The sequence below is a fragment of the Heterocephalus glaber genome, unplaced genomic scaffold (assembly GCF_053883595.1).
Source record: "Heterocephalus glaber isolate CG9 unplaced genomic scaffold, H.glaber_assembly_v1.0 deba00001795, whole genome shotgun sequence".
NCBI lineage: Eukaryota > Metazoa > Chordata > Mammalia > Rodentia > Bathyergidae > Heterocephalus > Heterocephalus glaber.
The window spans coordinates 1,748,141-1,765,670 of NW_028258476.1; the positions used below are offsets into that span (position 1 = coordinate 1,748,141).

Consider the following 17,530-nt stretch of genomic DNA (forward strand, 5'->3'; position numbering starts at 1 on the left):
TGTCAGAGCACACAGTGTGCCACCTGGGGTAGCACTCGACACCGTGTCATTTGTACTTCAATTCACTCAGCCACGGAGCCTTTTGGGAAGCATTTATTGAGTGCCAAAGGTAAATAATACTGAGCATAAACACAGGAGTCCTGCCTTCAGGAAGCGTCCAGTCTAGTGGAGAGGTGGACAACAACGCTGTGACCACAAGAGGGAATAAGAAATCACAGTGGTGCTTGGCCCCCGCTGGCCTTGGGTAGGGATGTCAAGCGTGCAGGAGGGACACCCGGCCCATAGGTGACAGGAGGAGCACTGTGGCTTGCAAGCCCCTGGGAGGAGGAAGTGTGGCGGGCAGCAGGACCTGGGTGCCAGTGTGACCAGAACAGAGTACTACAGGACACAGAGAGACCAACAGGCCAGGCCTTGGGGCTTCGGAGGCCTTTGGGGCTTCTGACTCTGGCCCGGGGGCATCCAGGAGGACAGGAAGCCTTTTTGGCAAGCCATCCCCCCCCCGCCCCGGGTGTCTGAGCAGTGCATAGAGTAGCACTGAATGCAGGAGGCCAGGGAGGGCCCATTGCTAGAGCTAATTGGGTCAGCTGCTCCCTGGCTAAATGGTGAGTGCCTGAGGCCAGGACCTGCCCTCGCGTGCACACGTGGGCGCGCACACACACACACACACACACACACAGCGCCCTGCAGGGCGTGCACAGAAAAGATACCCATTACGTATTTTAAAGGTCAATCTGAAATCAGAGTCATCCAGCAGCATTCACCCACCAGTCTATGTACACAGGGCCCTGGGGCCCTTGGGGAACAGCAGGTCCGAGAAAGGGAAGCAGGCATCCTGCCAAGCACTGTCTCCCTGACGCTGATGGAGCGAGGCTCCTAGCTAGCTCTCCATCACTGCCTTCGGTAAACGTGTTCATGTCGCGGCCTGCCATCCTCTCCCCATGCCTGGCAGTGTACACAAAGCTCTGTCCCCGGCTTGGGCAGCAAGGGCCTGCGTGCTGGCCTCTGCCACACCATCTCGGCTCCTCAGCGGTCCTGGTGCCGAAGTGGGGGTGACGGGGGATGCCGTACTGGAGGTAAGTCATAGTGTCCGGGGATGTGGCTGTTCTTGGGTGAGTCATAGTGGCCAGGGGGCAGACCTGGAGGAAGAGGGGGCTGGGAGGCCACGGAGTCTCGATCTGGAGACAGAAGGGACTGAGTGAGAGAGGGGAGGCTCCTCAACCTCCCACCCATCACCTCCGCCTCCACCCCCTTCTGCCCAACCGGAAGTGGGCAATGGATAGGGTACAGTTAGCCCCGAGCCAAAGCCTCTCCAGCCCTCAGCTGCCCATGAGAGGCCACCTCAGCCTGTCCCCTCGCGGGATAGGAGGATGCTTTGTCACCTGACTGCTCCCCACCTGTCAGGCGCTGCCCCACCACCACTTCCACTCCTCAGCCTTCGAGTGCAGAGCACCCTACAGACGACAAAGCAGGCTCTGCAGGGCAACGTGATGTCCCCAGCATCCTCTGGCTGGAGCCCAAGGCTGACCACACCATGCCACCTCCTGTTCTCTCCTCTGCCCCTCTCCGTTCCTCTTGCTCCGGTCCCTGCACCCCGGGGGCACTCACCATGGGTCAGGGGGCTGGGCTGCTCGTAGGTGCCACTGTCCCGCTGTGGCTGTGGCTGCCACCGCTGCTGGCTGTCCCTGCGCTGGCACTGCCTTGGGGGAGAAGCTGAGGGAGGGCCTTTCATCTCCACGTAGCTGCTCTCCCGGGGGCCGCCTGGCAGGCTGGGCAGGTCTCGGATGGTGGCGTATGGGTTCTCACTGCTCAGGGAAGCCAAGCTGGCCCCCAGCCCCTCTTCAGAGACGTTCCCTATGGTTTGGGAAAGAATTCAGCTTCCGTGGAGATGCTGGCTCCTCTCCCAGGTTCACCCCTCTCTCACTGCCCTGTGTCTGTACCTTTATTGGAGATCGGGCCTGGACCGTTTCCATGCCTGTAGCTATAGCTGTAGCTTCGGTCCAGTTGGCTGCCACCTGAGGAGGGGGAGGCAACTTGCAGTCAGGCCCCAGTCCCCTCCCCAGGTTCTGGCCTTTGCTACAACTGGGCCACAGCGCCTTTCTGGGCACACACTCGGCAGGAGCGGCAGGTAGCCGCACGGAGCAGATGCGCCTGCTCGGAGCTATGGCCTCCTGGCCCCTCCCCTGTCCAGAGACCTGGAGGCCTCTCCTGGCGGTGCTTCCAGTCAGCAGGCAAGGTGGCAAGGTTGTCGTGCCTGTGGGCTCCACCTGGCCTCTCGGGCGCCTGGAGGCTGGCAAAGAGTGGACTGCCTGGAACCTGAGGGGCAGTGCCATAGGGAGCAAAGAGTCGAGGACCGGCTTCCCCAAGAGCCAGGTGCGCACCCCCCTTGCAGCGCAGGCCCCCAGCACTGACCTTGTTAGGGGGCGGGGGGCTGGGGGAGCACTGTGACAGGGTGTGGTAGCTGGGGTTGGAGTAGTAGTGACTGTAGCTCGGAGGGACATCTGCAGGACAGACAGGCACAGCGGGCCTCAGAGATGGCCCCTGCTGCCCCAGGAGAACAGTAACTCAGCCCCCTGACCTCCCTCCCTTGCTCCTCCCTCCCTCCCATCTTCCCATGACATTGTGCCCCAAACCCCACCTGCCCATGCTTCCTTTGTGCCGAACGCCCCTGCGCCAGCTCACCTGGCATGACATACTCTGAGCCATCCAGCCGCCCACTGCTGTAAGCCACGGCTAAGTGCTGGTGCTCCTTGCCCTTTTGCCAATGGCGGTAGCCAATGAAGAGGGCTATCAGGGCCACAACCAGGGACCCCAGCACTGCGATGCCAATCACCGCGCCCAGTGAGTTATAAGCCACTGGCGAGGTAGGTGTCATGGTGAAGGGTTCCTGGCTTCCTGTGTGAGGTGGGGGAGGCACTCAGGATGGCATCGGAGCCCTGCTGGTGAGCTCGGGCATGTGCCTGGGAGAAGTGCCCGGTAGGCAGCAGGGGCAGTGCCCTGGGGACAACTCACCAATCATGCAGGGGGCACCACTGTACCCTGGGGGACACACACAGCCCCCGCTCTCCGGGTGGCACTTCTCTCCAGGACCACACTGGCATGGCTGGGAGCAGTTGGCACCAAACATCCCCGGAGGGCAGCCTGAGGAGAGCTCCGGAGATGAGACAGGGTCACGGGGGCCAGGAAGCCACAGTCTCCTCCCCGGCAAGGGCTGAGTTGAGGCGCAAGCATGGAGTCCCTGCTGTGGGTACCTTCCAAGCAATGCTGTCCAGTCCAACCTGGGGTACAGATGCAGCTCCCGTCCTGGGGGTGGCAGGTCCCGCCATGGTGACACTGGCAGGGCTGGGCACAGTTAGCCCCCCACTGGCCTGAGGGGCATGCTATAGGAGACAAGGGGCCTGTTGTGGGTGGGTCCTCCCCTCCTGGACCAACTCTGGTCTCTAAAGTTTTTGGTTGTTTTCTTTTGAGACAGGGTCTCACTATGTAGCCCAAGCTGGCCTCGAACTCGTGGACATCCTCCTGCCTCAGCCTCCCAAGTGCTGGGATTACCGGTGTGCACCACTCCACCTGGCTCTGTTTTGTTTTTTTAACCTAAGGAAGAAGTAACGTCCATCCTATTTAATGCATTATTTTTGTGTGCTGGACACCAGCAAGTAACCTAAGAGTTGCTACTGAACTCTGTAGACAAATTCTTCACCAGGATAAGTTCCTTCTTTACTCTGCCTGCTGGAAAGCTTAATTCCAGCCTTTTGCATGGCAACAGCCTCTGTGACCCCTTTTCAAAACTTGCTTTAATTTCTGTTTTGTCTTTTCCATGGTCATCTTCATATATTTATGTGGGAAAGAGGCCACATATAAATACATACATACATACATAGAAAAATGGGAAATATACAAAGAACACGTCCAAAATTGACTTTAGGATTTCCCCTGCTTCCATAAAACAATGCTCTTCTCAGACTCCCCATCTCACAGGGCAGGGAGTGTCTTTCTCGACATTCATTGCTGCACCTCAGCACCTAGAACCAGTATCCAGCATGTAGGTGCTGCCCCATGGATATCTGTTCATATCATTTACATAAAAAATTGAATCAAGGTGAGACCACAGGCTTTTATGCCCAGGGGCAGGGAACTCCACTCCTCACCCTCCCTCAGCACACACGCACGCACACGAGGATATACGAGCCGTCACATACGTTGGGAGCAGTCAGGGCCTGTCCAGCCAGCCAGGCAGTAGCAGGTCCCATCCACAGGGTGGCAGGAAGAGTGGTTATTGCACTTGCAGGGCATGCAGCGTTTGCCATAGCGGCCAGGCTGGCAAGCTGGGGAAAGGGGGCACGGTGACTGTGGCAGGGGCAGCCCTAGCCAGCCCTCGGTGCCACTGCCTCCCTCCACCCTTCCCACTCTGCTGTCCTGAAGTCCGGAGTCAGGCCAAGAGCCCAGGAGGGGCAGAGCTGGGCTCTGGCTTCTGATCATTCACAGTACCCTGCTGCTGCTGGGATGGGGTGGGAGCAGGGAGCCTCACGTCTCTGGCAGGAGGGACCCCGGAAGCCAGGTGCACACACACAGTTGCCATTCTCGGGGAAGCAGGTGCCCCCATTCTTGCAGGTGCAGGCGTTGCTGCAGTTGACTCCCCAGAAGCCCTCAGGGCAGGGCAGGTGGCAGTGGGCGCCTGGGGCAGAAAATACAGGGTGAACCTGGCCAGGAGTCCTCTGTTCCACCGGGGCATTTCCTGTGGGCTGCATCCCCCAACTCTACAGAAGGCCCAAGACCTGAACATCTAGAATACTTACCTGTCCAGCCGGCCTGGCACTGGCAGTGTCCATGAACAGGGTCACAGCCATGAGCGTGGTCACAGTCACAGCGAGCAGCACAACCTTTACCAAACTGCCCCTTCTTGGGGAGGAGGCGGAGGGTGGGGGAGGCCAGTCAGCTGCGGTGCCGTGCCCTCCCTCCCCCCAGGCACACAGGCTGTGGGCTCTCACCGGGCAGGGTAGCTGGCAGTGGGCCCCATGCCACCCAGGGGTGCAGGTACAGGCTCCAGTTTGGGGGCTGCAGACTCCTTCGTTGGCACACTGGCAACTGGCATTGCAACCGAAGCCCCAGGTTCCGGGTGGGCAGGGCACAGAGCAGTTACCACGCTGCCAACCTGGAAGGGGCTCTGTAGGTGAGCAGCTGCCCTTCTGAGCAACCGCACCCTGAGCTCTGGCTGGGACAGGCTCTTCGCTATGAGCCAGGAGCAGGAGTGGAGTGCTCATGGCACCATGCAAGACACAAGCGTATGAACTATTAGATGTCTGAAGGAGGTTGGTGACAAGCCCAGATGCTGCAGAAGGTATGTAGCATGCACAAAGACCAGAGTCCAATGCCAGCACCACACAAACAAAACCACATCAGCTCTTGTGTAAGACAATCGAGAGATAAGATGTTTGTTAGACTGGGTAGAGAGCTAGCCAAACAAAACGCAGATGCATCAGAGTTCAGCCCAGAGGTCGGCAACATGCCACGCCCAGCAGATTTCAGGGCCCTATCTGGCACTGCCACTGTTTGGGGTTTTCTGGACGTGTGGGGGGTTTTGTTTTGTTCTGTTTGTGTTCTTTTTTCTGGGAGCTGAACTCCAGGCTTTGACAGTAAGCCATTCTCACTGAGCCACATCTTCAGCCCTTTTTATTTATTTATTTTTTCGGCCCTTTTCAAATGCTTCATTTTGAGACATGGAATCCCTAAATTGCCCAGGCTGGCCTCTAATTTACAATGTTCCCGCCTCAGCCTCTTTTTTTTTTTTTTTTTGGTACCGGGGATCGAACTCGGGACCTTGCGCTTGCGAGGCAGGCAGTGGAACCACTGAGCTACATCCTCCGCCCGTGCCTCAGCCTCTTAAACAGCTGGGCTTACAGGTGTGCACACATGGCTCACTGTGTGTATTTGTATAACTGAGGGTGAGAAATGTTTACCAGTAAGGCACATTGTGGCCTGCGCCTTTAAGGACCAGTATGAGTTTTACGATTTTAGAAAAGCAAAGTAAATATTCCAGGAAGGAAATAGCCTGGATACTTTCCCACAGTCCAGCTGCTGCCTGGTCAGCTCCGCCCTCATCCTGCAGCTGCTGCCCTCCCGCCGCCCCGCCCTCCCGCCGCCCCGCCCTCCCGCCGCCCCGCCCCAGACCCAAGTCGCTCACCCTCCTTGCAGACGCAAGAGCCGTCGACGGGCGAGCAGGAGAGGGCGTTTTCGCACGAGCAGCGCCCGGAGCAATTGAGCCCGTATGTGTCGGGGGGACACGGGCTGGCGCAGTGGGGCCCCTGAAAGCAGCGGGCGCTGGTGAGCGGCCCCGCCCGCCGCCGGCCCCGCCCTCCCCGCGGGACTTGGCTCACCGTGTAGCCGGGCCCGCACCGGCAGAGGCCGCTGTCTGCCAGGCACTCGCCGCCGTGCAGGCACAGGCAATGTTCCTGGCAGCCCGGGCCGTGCGTGTCCTGCGGGCAGCTCTCGTTGCAGTGCAGGCCCGCCCAGCCCGGCCGGCACGCGCACTCGCCGTGCATCGGGTGGCAGCTGCGGGGAGCGGGCGCACCTGAGCTCGGGCCGGGGCCAGAGCGGGGAGGGGGTCCACGCCATGGCCCGGCCCGAGGCCCACCTGAGGCTGTGCTCCGGATCGCAGGCGCAGTCCGCCTGGCAGCTGAGGCCGTAGAGGCCGTCGGGACAGAGGCGCTCGGCGCAGCGGTGCCCAGTGAAGCCGTGTTCGCACAAACACGCGCCGTTGGCGGGGAAGCAGCGCGCACCCGGGGCACAGTCACACGTCCCGTTACAGTCCTGCCCGAAGCTGCCCACCGGGCACTCCTCGCGGCACCTGGCATGGTGTGGGGTGAGGCTGGCCGTGCACACCTCCGGCCAGCCAACCCCTAGGCATCCCACGCCCGGCCACTCACCGATCGCCTGTGTAGCCGGGGGCACAGCGGCACTGCCCAGAGAGTCGGTCACAGAGGCCACCGTTGTGGCAGCGACATTCCTGGGAGCAGTTGGGTCCATGGAGGCCCTCTGGGCAGGGCAGGGAGCAAATAGTGCCCTGTGGGGGTGAGAAATCAAAATTCGGGGCACCCAGCCCCTTCGCCAGGGCCACAGGGCTCCTCTATCCCCAGAGTCCCCTGAACCTAGCCCCTTTCACACACCTGCCACACCCAGAACCCTTCCCAGACCCCCCACACCCACAAGCCCACCCTACATACCATCCAGCCAGGAGGACAGCTGCAGGAGCCCTGGCTGGCCTGGAAGACACCCCCATTTTGGCAAGGGTAGGTGGTAGGGCACAGGATGCCAGCAGTGCCCTGGGGACAGGACACATCACAGCTGCAGGAGACAGCAGGTGAGGTCAGGGCGTTGCAAGTGTTATAGTACCCACTTCCTCCCCAAAGGCTGGCCACTCGCACACACGACAGCCCCACGTGAAGGGCCTGCCTGGGCTCTTCCCTGCTGGGACTGCAGATGCCAAGGACCAGGGGTGCCCCTGCACCAGCAGGCAGGGTCCCCTCGAAGGGACACCTGTGCAGCTTTTCTGTCTTGCAGGGATCAGCCCCGGCAGCTGGACCCTCGATCTCCTCTGCACCTGCTCCCCCCGGGACTGCCCAGCCTCGCCCTGGAACACTGCCCATCAGACTCTCACACCCAGGCCGTCTCAGGCTGTGGCAGCCCAGGTAGACAGCAGGCCCTGTGCAGTCAGGACAGCTCCGTGATCTGCCCAAGGCCGCTGGGCCAGGGAGCAGCGGGGTTGGGACGAGGAGCCTGGTCTCCACTCCGTCCCCAGGCTTGGGACCCCTGCGCGAGCACCCCACCCCCAAGCGTATCTGTGTGGCCTTTGTCTGCCACTTCATCACATACGCACCTGGGCCCCGTCCTCCCTGGGGGACAGAAGCAAGCTCCAGTCTGGGGGTCACAGGGTGCCCCGTGGCACTGGCATTGGAATTGGCAGGCGGGGCCATAGTGGCCAGGGGTACAGGGCTGAAGGCAGTTGGGAGGCTGCAGGCCAGAGGGGCAGGAACACGCCCCGCTCACAGGATCACATGAGCTGCTGTTGCCGCAGTGGCAAGGCTGGTCACACTGCAGGCCCCACATTTCGGGGGCACAGGCTGTAGGATAAGGAGGTGGAGGGGGTCACCAGAGGGCTAACCACCCCCCAGCCTCCAGCTAGTCCCAATCTCTGAGCCACATCTCTGGAAAAGGCAGCCACTGCAATGGGGCTCTGGGTATTTGCCCTGGAGTCCTAAGCACCTGTGCCCCGGCAGGGAGAACATCTCTGGGCCACCGGCCACTCACCGCTGGAGCAGTCATTGCCCCGCCATCCTGCCACACACCGGCACTGATTGGGCGCCACGCAGCGGCCATGGACACACTCCTGGGCACAGACGGCTGGGGCAGAGACGGGTGAATGAGAAAAGGCTGCCACCCTTTCTCTCCGCATCCCAGCCTCCTCCCAACCAGGGACCGAAGTTCTCTGGCCCCACTTCTGTCCGGGATGGAGGATGGCTGAGAGCAGCAGCTCGGGTCAGGACGCTGGGCTCTGGGCCCCTGGTGTGAAATATTCTAAGCATGCTGTTAGGAAAGTGGGGGGCTCAGGGGGGTCCGACGCAGAAACTGTCAGAGAGGGTGTAGTGAGGACAGTCGGGTCAGGCTGGGAAGGAGTCTGCACGGGTGGGGTGGGCAGAGGAGGCCGGGCAGGCGCCAGTCGGGGCCACAGTGTGAGGGGAGGCAGTGGACAAGGAGGCGAGAGCGACAGGGCAAGAGCCGCAGAGCCGGGGACGGGAAGAGGTGGACGGGGACCCGACACTGAGCCCTGAGCCAGAGACCGCCGGCAGACAGCTCCAGAGCTGGGAGACAGCGGTGCGGTGGCTTAGCCGCAGACCACGTGGAGGGACAGCCGAGGAGGCGCTGCTCAGGCCCCTGGGGACCCCACTCCTGGCTGTGTGGACAGCTGGAGGCCCAGTCTGTCTCTTGCCAGTGCGGCTGGAAGATGAGCAGCCTCGGGGGCCAGGCAGCCCAGCCTCCACTTCCAGCTGCTTCTGCCCGGCCCCGCCGCTCCTGCCCAGGCTGCTGGCCAAGGCAGGCACCTGAGGGGGCAGAGGAGTAGCCCCACCCTGGTGGGGGCAGGGAAGGCTGCAGGAGGGTGGGCTGAGCCCCTCCCGCTCCACGCCAGCCTGGCCCAAGGCGGGACTCACGGATGCATGTCCCGCTACTCTCGTAGAAGCCCTGGCAGCAGCGCAGGCGCGAGCGATAGTCTGTCTTCAGCACTTGGCGGTACACGGTCCGGTAGAAGACCCTGGGGGACCAGGAGGAGGCCCTTGATGCTCCTGGCTGAGAGGCCTGGCTGCCAACTCTCAGCACAGCGGGGCACTGGGGGAAGTGGGGGCGGTGCCCAGAACTCTGGACTGGGGAGCCTAGAGAGTATTTCCTCCCGTCCCCTGCCTGCGCACACATGCGCACACACGTGCACACACACACACACACACACACATTCACACGTGCACCAGCCAGTGCTATCCACACACATGCACGAATTCATGCATGCATCCCACCCACACATGCACTCATGAACTCACACGCATCCCAGCCACGTGCTCTCTGAACACACCGTGCGCCCTTGGAGTGAGGGGATCAGAGTGCCCTGGCGCTAGGTTTCCTCTGAGAGCCACAGGTTCTGAGAAAAGCCTGGGGCTGGAGGCCAGTGCCAGGCTGAGGCAGTGACACGGAGATAGCAACAGTGCAGGAGCTCGGGAGGGGCCCGGGCACTCACGTGGGCCGGGGGCAGCTATGGAGGCCGGCCAAGGGCTTGTCGCAGGGCTCCGATGGGGGCAGACTGAAGGGCCGGGAGTGTGACTCCTTGGTGGTCGTGGTAAAGCTGCAGGAAGGGAAGAGGGTCAGGGCAAGGGGCAGGGAGGGAGGCAGAGGCCAGAGCTTGGCCCTCGTGGGCCCCACTTTGCAATCTGACAGGCTCCTCCCAGAACTGGATGTTCCTGGACACCTCCCACCCCAGCTCCCTGTGCAGCCCGCTCCTCTGTCCATAGGAAGACGGCCGGGCTGACTTCTGGGGTCAGCTGGTGGTGGCGATGGGCTGAAGCACTTCTGGCTAAATTTTGCCCTGGGTCTCACTGCTCAGCCCTATCCCCCTCGTCCCCAGGGCCAGCCCCGCTGTTCCACAGTGAATGGTTCCACCCTGCCCCAGGAACCAGAGCAGCAGACAGGGAAAGGGCAGGGACTGAGACAAGGCGAGGTGGAGAGACAGCCCAGGGAAGGAGAGAGAGATCAGAGGGCGGGGAGAGGCTGGAGAGCTGGCACAGGGCACAGGCGAGGGAAGGGGAGCCCCAAAGGGAGATGGGGGTGCTTGGGCATGTTCCCTCAGGCTCGCACGGTAGGGGCCCTCTCACCTCTCCCAGAAGCTGCAGGCGTTGGGATCGTTAGAGTTGAGAGTTCTGGTCAGCCCCAGGTCTAGGGCCAGGAGAAGGAGGGGACCCAGAGGTGGCAACATTGCAGGAGCCTGCTACAGGGCCAGGTGCCCAGGAGTGCAGCGTCCGCAGAGATCTGGGCAGTGGGTGTGCAGAAGAGGGGGCTCCCACAGCTCTGGATCCCACCTCACTCCGAGCAGGGGAAGGGCTCTGCCTCTGGGTTGCTCACGGTGGCTCAGACCCGCCCCCAGTCCTCCTTCTTTCCAGAGCACACATCTGCATCCATCGGGGCCTGGCGCAAGGGCCCCAGTCTTCGCCCGCTGTGCTCCACACCCCACTGCCCACTTGTGTCTCCTGGAGCCCAGCACCACTCAGCAGCACACCACTGCTCTGGGGCCTGTCCCCGCCTCAGTCTCCAGGAGCAAGGACCCAGGGCCCCTTTATCTCTGAGTGCCCAGCCCCAGCCCGTGTGCACCTAGAGCAGCCGAATGCCTGCATCAGGGCACCATGAAACTGCAGCTAATGAGGGGGTTCTGAGGGGCAGCCTCTGGCTCAGGACCTTCAGGGCAGCACCGATAGAACCCGCTTCCTCAGGCGAGAGCTCCCTGTCACTGATGTGCAGGCAGAAGCCAGGGCCACTCTGAAGACTGCTGCCCGGGCTCCCACTCAGGGTGGGAGTGGGGCTGGGCCCGGGTGCCTCAGGGATGATGAGGCCGGAGCTGGCTCGTGTGGGGCTGAGGACGAGTGTGCCCATCTCTTCCCGACTGCGTGGAAGGAAGCAGGCAGGGGAAACGGCCACCTACCCTTCGCCGAGGCCAAGCCCAGCAGCGTGCTGTAACATTCTCAGCACGCCCTGCACCGGCCCTCGGCCATCACCCTCGGAGGTCTGCTCCCCTCCATCTGCCTGGCCTCACTTCGAGGGTGGGAGGAGGGTCAGGACCTCGAGGACTCCACCTCTGGGCTGGTCCGGAGCCGGTGTTCCTGAAGCCCACCCGGCTAAGCCTCCCTGAGGCGCCCACATCTGCTTGTAATTTTTCCAGAGAAGCTGAAAGGTCGCCGCTGCTGGCCCCTAACCCCGCTGAGCATCTCTGGAATGCCGGCGGCCCACCCCACACCCCACCCACACCCACACCCACACTCTCCCGGCCCCTGGCCCCTGCAGGTCTCCCTACCTTAACCCTGTCTCCGCTGCTACCCCCACCCCGCTGGCCCCTAATCCGCCAGTGCGAAGCTTCACCCTCTCATCCTCAGAGCGCCTCTGCGCTCCACAGCCAAGCTCCAACAGCCCCCAGGGACAGGGAGGCAGAGCCGCTGCCCCCCACGGAGGCTCCTGCCTCAACCTACAGGCCGGCCCTGTGCCTCTCCCACCCTCCAAGTCCTGGGTAACTCACCCGGTGAGGCCCAAGGAACTCAGGCAATCCGGGGCCCCAGCGGGGGTGTGGGAGCCACAAGCGTCCTGGGGGATCCCAGTACTCAGGATTGGAACCTGAGAACAGGAAACAGAGCCTGGCTGGGATTGCCCCCCCCAGCCCCGGCATGATGGCAGGGGGTTTCCTTCCCCCACCACCCAGAACACCACAGGATGCGGGAGGGGCCAGGGCTAGAGGCCTTTTTGGTGGCCCACTGGGGCAGCTGGGGTGCCCTTCAGACGCCCTTCAGTCCCTCCCATCGCTAACCCACAGATCCTCCAGTGTCCCCTCCCACCCTGTCCTGTTCTAGTCCCCTTCCTGGCCCAATGCCCAAGCCCAGGCTCCTCACTGGCCCCAGGTGACCTCCCCCCTTTCCCCACGGTGTCCTGGGCAGCCAGGGCAGGACCCTGAGCTTGGTCCTGGGTCCCAACCAGCCTGGGCTTGGGGCCCCTGTCCCCTTCTGGATCCCTGGGTGAGCCTCATCTCCTAAGCCGCGCAGGGGCTCCAAGGCCTTCCCCTGCCCTGGAGTGGACAAAGCCTACAGCAGGAAGGACTTTCGGTCAGGTACATGTTGGTGGAGCTGCCAAGCCCACCGTCAGTCCCTCCCCATTCACAGGGGTGCCTGCCCCAAGGGGGTACGCCCACCCGACCTCCCGGTGCACTTGGGGTCTCTGTGGCGACCCTGCCGAGGGCGCAGTGGCATGGAGGAAGCAGCTCTGATGCCCCCTGCTGGCCACGGGAAGTGAACGGGCCGGGGGTGGCTTCGCTCCGTCTGGCTGGAGGTCCTCAGGGGCAGGGCTGCAGAGCGGAGGCGTCAGCTGCTCCGTCCACTGCTGGACGCCAAGGTGGGGCCAGGGGAGACCGTGGGTGGTCAGCAGAGAGGAGCGATGGGATGGGGGTCACACGGGGAGGGAAGCTTTGCCCTGAGGCCCCTGAGAGGGGAACACAGGCCAGACAGGAGCCCAGAACGCAGCCAGGCCTCCCTCGCCTGTTCCCATCTGAGCCTTGGTCGGGCCCTGGGTACCCGAGGCCCTGTCCAGCTCTCGGCTCCCATCCTGTCCCAGCAGCATGGGATCCACGTGTTACACAGAGCCCCCCAGCGGTTGCGTCAGTCAGTCCCGGCTCCCTGCCCTGCTCTGATCCTGGGGCCCACGCTGCTCTCCCTGAGGGAGCCCCCAGCCCTCCCCTGCAGCCTCGGCTCTCCCTCTGCTCAGTCACCATCTTCCACTAAGCCTCTTGTTTGGAGGCCCAGACACCTCCCCTCACATCAAGAATAGTGTGCCCGGCCCGTGGATTTAGCTCAGTGGTTTTGCCACCTGCTGCGCAAGCACAAGAACCCGAGTTCGATCCCCGGTATCAAAAAATAAAAAAAAAAAAGAATAGTGTGCCCACACTCACCGTCACTGGGCTGGGACAGGCAGGGCGCCAGCAGTCTGCAGGATCATTTCATTTTCAGCTCACGTTGGCGTCCACAGTGGTAGTTGTTGGGCACTGCTGTCCACTCCACAGAGGAGCAGTGGGCACGGGAGGGGAGAAGCCCGCCAAGGCCAGGCGGTCCGTGGTGTCAGAGCTGGGATCCCAGGCAGGCAGCTGCCAGAGGCTCTCGATTCCAATGTCTCCCTGGCTTTCTGTCTCTGTAACAGCTCAGCCTCGGGAGAGGGGCACTGGCGGAAGTGCAGAGAAGGGGAGTGGGTGGAGGCTGCCTGAGGACTCGGTGGAGGCGTGGGAAAGGCGCGTGTGCATCCCCTCCACATGCATGCTGGCTCGGCTCCTGGCCAGCCGCGGGGGTCCTCCCAGCCTCCAGGCCCACACAGCTGGGCCTCTACCTTCTCTGCCCCTGGGAGAGAAACTGAGTCTGGGGCTTCTGGGAGCGGAGCTCCTGGTGACCAGGAGAGGGTCCGTATCCATGGAAACAGTGGGGGTGATGGGTGAGAGCGGGGGCAGGGGGCCTTCCACGTGGGCTCCCTTCCAGCTCCTGGGGCGGTGGAGCAGCACAGGGGACCCCGTTCCACACCCTCCACCCACCCGGCTCCAAGCTCAGCTCCTCCTCTGAGATGGGACCCGTAACAGTCGTTGAGCGACTGAGTGGGGCGATAAAGACAAGGTTCCTAGCGCCGAGCACACAGGGCACAGCTCCGTGGACGGCAGCTGTCCCCAGCACGACACCCTCAGTCCTGCTCCTGCTCCCGCACCAGCAGGGCCCCCTCCCCTCCTGTGGGGCTGTCAGGCCCTCGGCATTAATTCCGGGAAAAACTGTTTCTTGTTTTTCTGAGGAACCCCCGGGATGATCCGGGAATGGGAAGGGGGCTGAAAATGCTGACACCGAGAAAGGAAGTGGGGACGGGAGGGGCCGGGCTCCACCGAGAACCTGATCCCCCAGAGCGGCGGGCGGGCGGCTGGCCAGGTGCTTCTTCCAGCCAGAAGCGGCAGGCAGAGGCCTGGACCCCGCCCCAGCTCCCTTCCCATCGTGGGGTCCAAAAGCTCCAGGCTTTCAGGACGTGTGACCTGGGTGGTGTCACTTGGGCCTCACAGCCTCGGGCTCCTCATCTGTAAAATGGGAGACGGCCCCTCTCCCAGGAGCCAGGGAGGTTCCAGTAATCAGCCTGGAACCCAGCCTCGGCTCACAGCCAGCATTGTTGCTTCCTACTCGACTTTTTCTTATGCTTCATCAGAAACTCTATCGCCGCCTTCTATCCTTTCTCCATCAGTCTCTTGGTCGCTCGCTGTCTTTCTGCCTCTCTCCCTTTTCTACACCAAAGCTGCCGTGGACAGTTGTGCAGTGTGCTCACTGACAAGGCCAGCGGCACTCAGCGGGGCGTGGCTGAACTCTAGGGCCTCCCTTCCCAGCGTGTCTGCTCTTTCTGTCCCGCCCTCTCTGCGGATGCTTCCCCGCGCCCTTCGCCCTTCGCTGTCTTCGCGTGCCAGGGAGTCAAGATAACGCGCGCTCCCACTCGGCAGCGAGGTCCCTGCCCTCCCCAGGCAGCTCCGCAGGCCACACTCCCGAGAGCAGAGCGCAAAGCCCCTCCTGCATCCGGAGCCGGCTCAGCTCCCAGGCCTATCTGCCGGATGGAGGGACAGGAAAAGCCTGCGTGCGCCAGGGGCGGGTGGAAAGGCGCAGGGGTGAGGGGCCGGCCTTGTGTTCTCTGCGCTCAGGAAACTGAGCCAGAGGGTCCTCGGTCCGACCTGTTTACTCCTCAGGAAACAGGGACGCCATGGGCTCTGATTCACCAGTCGCAGACCGTGCGCCCTCTAAGAGGGCTGGTGCCGGGCCAGACCCGGCCCTGGCTGCCGCCCTGGAAGATGCTAGTGGTTGTCACACGCGTGTCACATGGCAGGCTCAGAGGAGCCTGTGGAAAAGGACTTCCCCAAGCACTGCCCGACTGCCACAGGCCGAGGCGGGACTGGCGTCTGCTTCAGAGAGAGTATTGGAGGCGGTTATGTGGGACTGCTCCCCTCCACCTCCTTCTGGGGCTCCCGCTGCGGGAAAGGGCGGATAGAGGCCCTGTCCTCCAGTCCCACTGGGCAGACCGCTGCCACTCCGTGCCTCTCACCACACAGCCACCCCTGCCCAGGCCACCGGGGGGTGCCCAGTCCTCCCCAGCCCTGCCCCAGCTGCAGCCCCCGTTCCTCCCTGACCTCAAGGCCTGTCTCAAGGGCATTTGCCCAGCTGCAGCCCCCAAAGGCCCACACCCTGCCAACCCGGCCTGGCCAGCAGGGTCCCTGGGGGGTTGAGTGCAGCCAGTCCAGCTCAGCGGGTGCACAGCCTGCAGCTGCAGCCACTCCAACCCCACTGTGCTCAAAGGCTCCTCCAAGGGCTTCTGTTTTCCCCATGCTCATCCCAGGAGCCAGAGGGGTTTTCTGATTGTTTAGCAATGCTGGGGATCAAGCCCAGGGTTTCGCAAGTGCCAGGAGAGGGCTGCAGCCCAACCTGCCTTCCGTTAAGGTGTCTGCCCACTGGCCTGGGCTCCCGGGGCAGGACTCTCCCACTTCCCCAGCACCGAGGGCACCAACACACAGGGCTCAGCTCAAGCTGGGAAGGGCTGGACGGACACCCCTGGGGCTCCTGGGGCGTGAAGAGAAGCTGTGGCCCTCAGCTCACCAGGAGCAGGAGCGGGACTGGGCCTCCTCCCTGGGACTCCTCCCTGGGCTGGTGGGCAGGGGCGGGCGATGGAAGGTGGAATTCAGAAAGAATTCCCAAAGTCACAAAGCCAAAGCCAGCTCCAGACCTGCCTTCCGGACCTCCGCAGGAATTCCACGAGGCAGGCCTCCAAGTTCCTTGGGCGTGAGTGCACGGCTCACTCTGAGCCGCCTGGCCGGTGGGGTGTGGCGCTCCAGCTGGGCACACCTCCTCACCTGCCACCCCGCTCTGCTTCTACACAAAGGCGCCAGCCCTGCGCTGCCCTGTGCAGCGGGTGGGGGGTCAGAGGCGGTGTCGGGGCTGTTCCTCTCCAGTCTGTCTGGCACTGTGCAGGGCTCTTACACTGACTGCCGCCCACCTCACTGGGTCCTGTGGGCTTGATGCTTTCTTTCAGTCCTCTGGCAATCCATCAGTTGGGGCCTCATATGCACCCATTTTATAGATAGAGAAATACCCCAGAAAGGTTGGTCGTTTTCCCTGGGCCACGGCCAACATCGGCAGGACAGGGATTTTTGGACCAGGTCTGTCTGGCTCCTAGGCCTGCACTGGCTCTGCTTTCTACCCCTGTGGCTTTGCTTTGGCCCTCTGACCTTTCTGTTCTATTCCTAAGGTCTCAGGGGCCGGGGATTTAGCTCAGTGGTTCCACCACCTGCCTCAAAAGCACAAGATCCTGAGTTTGATCCCCAGTACCCGGCCAAAAAAAATCCTACATATTTCTAAGGTCCCTCACCCCAAGCCTGGCTGTTTCACTGAGTCTGTGCCCTGCCTGTATCTGCCTGTCTCAGCCTCCTTCCTCATTCCTCTCATTCCTGCAGGCTTCTCCCCCGAGAGTGAGGTGCCAGGAGCCACCCACTTGCCCCAAGCTGGCAGGAGTCCAAGCCTTCTTTCTCCCTGGGGCGCATGGAGGCCCTGCCTGGGACCCCTATCTGTCTCCGGGCTCCCGCTGGTGGATGAGGCTGCCTGGGGAGGGAGTTTCCCTCCAGGAAGGTCTGACAGGGAGCGTGGAGGCAGAGGGTAGGGAGAGGTCCACAGGGGGAGCTGGTGCCGCCTGAGCAGAAGGCCCCATCACAGAGGGGTGGTTTGGGTTCAGAGAAGGACCCTGAGGCTCCTGGGCCGGCCTAGGCCAGGGCTGGAGCTCACCCCTTGTCACCCCAGAGGAGGCTGGCCGAGCCTGGGAACCTCAGCCCAGTACAGACTGTTCCTGTCCCTCGGGGCCTGGGGTCACAGCTCAGCCCTGGCGGCCACTTCTGAAAGGCCAGAGCGGGGGAGTCAGAGCACAAGATGGGAGGCTGGGCTTGGGGCTTCCGGGCCCCACCCCACCTGCACACACACTCACACACACCCTGCCTGGCTGTGGGCGCTGACCACCCCCCCAAGTTGCTTTCTGAGGCTCCAGATGCCTGACACCGGGCAGAACTCCTGGTCCCCATTAGGGGCAAAGCCAGGGAGCTACACCGGCCCTTTCCGCACCAGGCACTGGGACAGGCGACTTTAATCACAGCCTCTGGGCGGGCTCCGATCTACGCGGGGACGCGGGCTGGCTCATCTGCCTCACAGCGACC

The 17,530-nt window shown here is 62.7% G+C and overlaps 1 protein-coding gene and 1 long non-coding RNA gene across 2 annotated transcripts; one reads left to right on the forward strand and one right to left on the reverse strand.

Annotated features, from left to right (window-relative positions):
• Window positions 1-77: 77 nt before the first annotated feature.
• Window positions 78-10,557, reverse strand: Pear1 (platelet endothelial aggregation receptor 1). The gene is made up of 22 exons (XM_013067966.3): window positions 10,404-10,557; window positions 9,773-9,877; window positions 9,198-9,298; window positions 8,299-8,391; window positions 7,868-8,111; window positions 7,215-7,335; window positions 6,918-7,054; window positions 6,626-6,838; window positions 6,369-6,543; window positions 6,176-6,296; window positions 4,983-5,146; window positions 4,791-4,893; window positions 4,523-4,669; window positions 4,194-4,319; window positions 3,249-3,377; window positions 3,010-3,138; window positions 2,680-2,892; window positions 2,410-2,498; window positions 2,193-2,313; window positions 1,938-2,012; window positions 1,606-1,851; window positions 78-1,175 (listed from the first exon to the last, which is right to left on the reverse strand). The coding sequence occupies exons 1-22, from the start codon at window positions 10,502-10,504 to the stop codon at window positions 1,024-1,026; spliced, it is 3,105 nt and encodes a 1,034-aa protein (XP_012923420.2). The 5' UTR covers window positions 10,505-10,557; the 3' UTR covers window positions 78-1,023.
• On the forward strand, window positions 6,156-8,446 carry LOC147820818 (uncharacterized). Its single transcript, XR_015448139.1, has 3 exons — window positions 6,156-6,257; window positions 7,552-7,679; window positions 8,268-8,446. It is a non-coding gene; the product is annotated as an uncharacterized LOC147820818 (long non-coding RNA).
• Window positions 10,558-17,530: the final 6,973 nt, after the last annotated feature.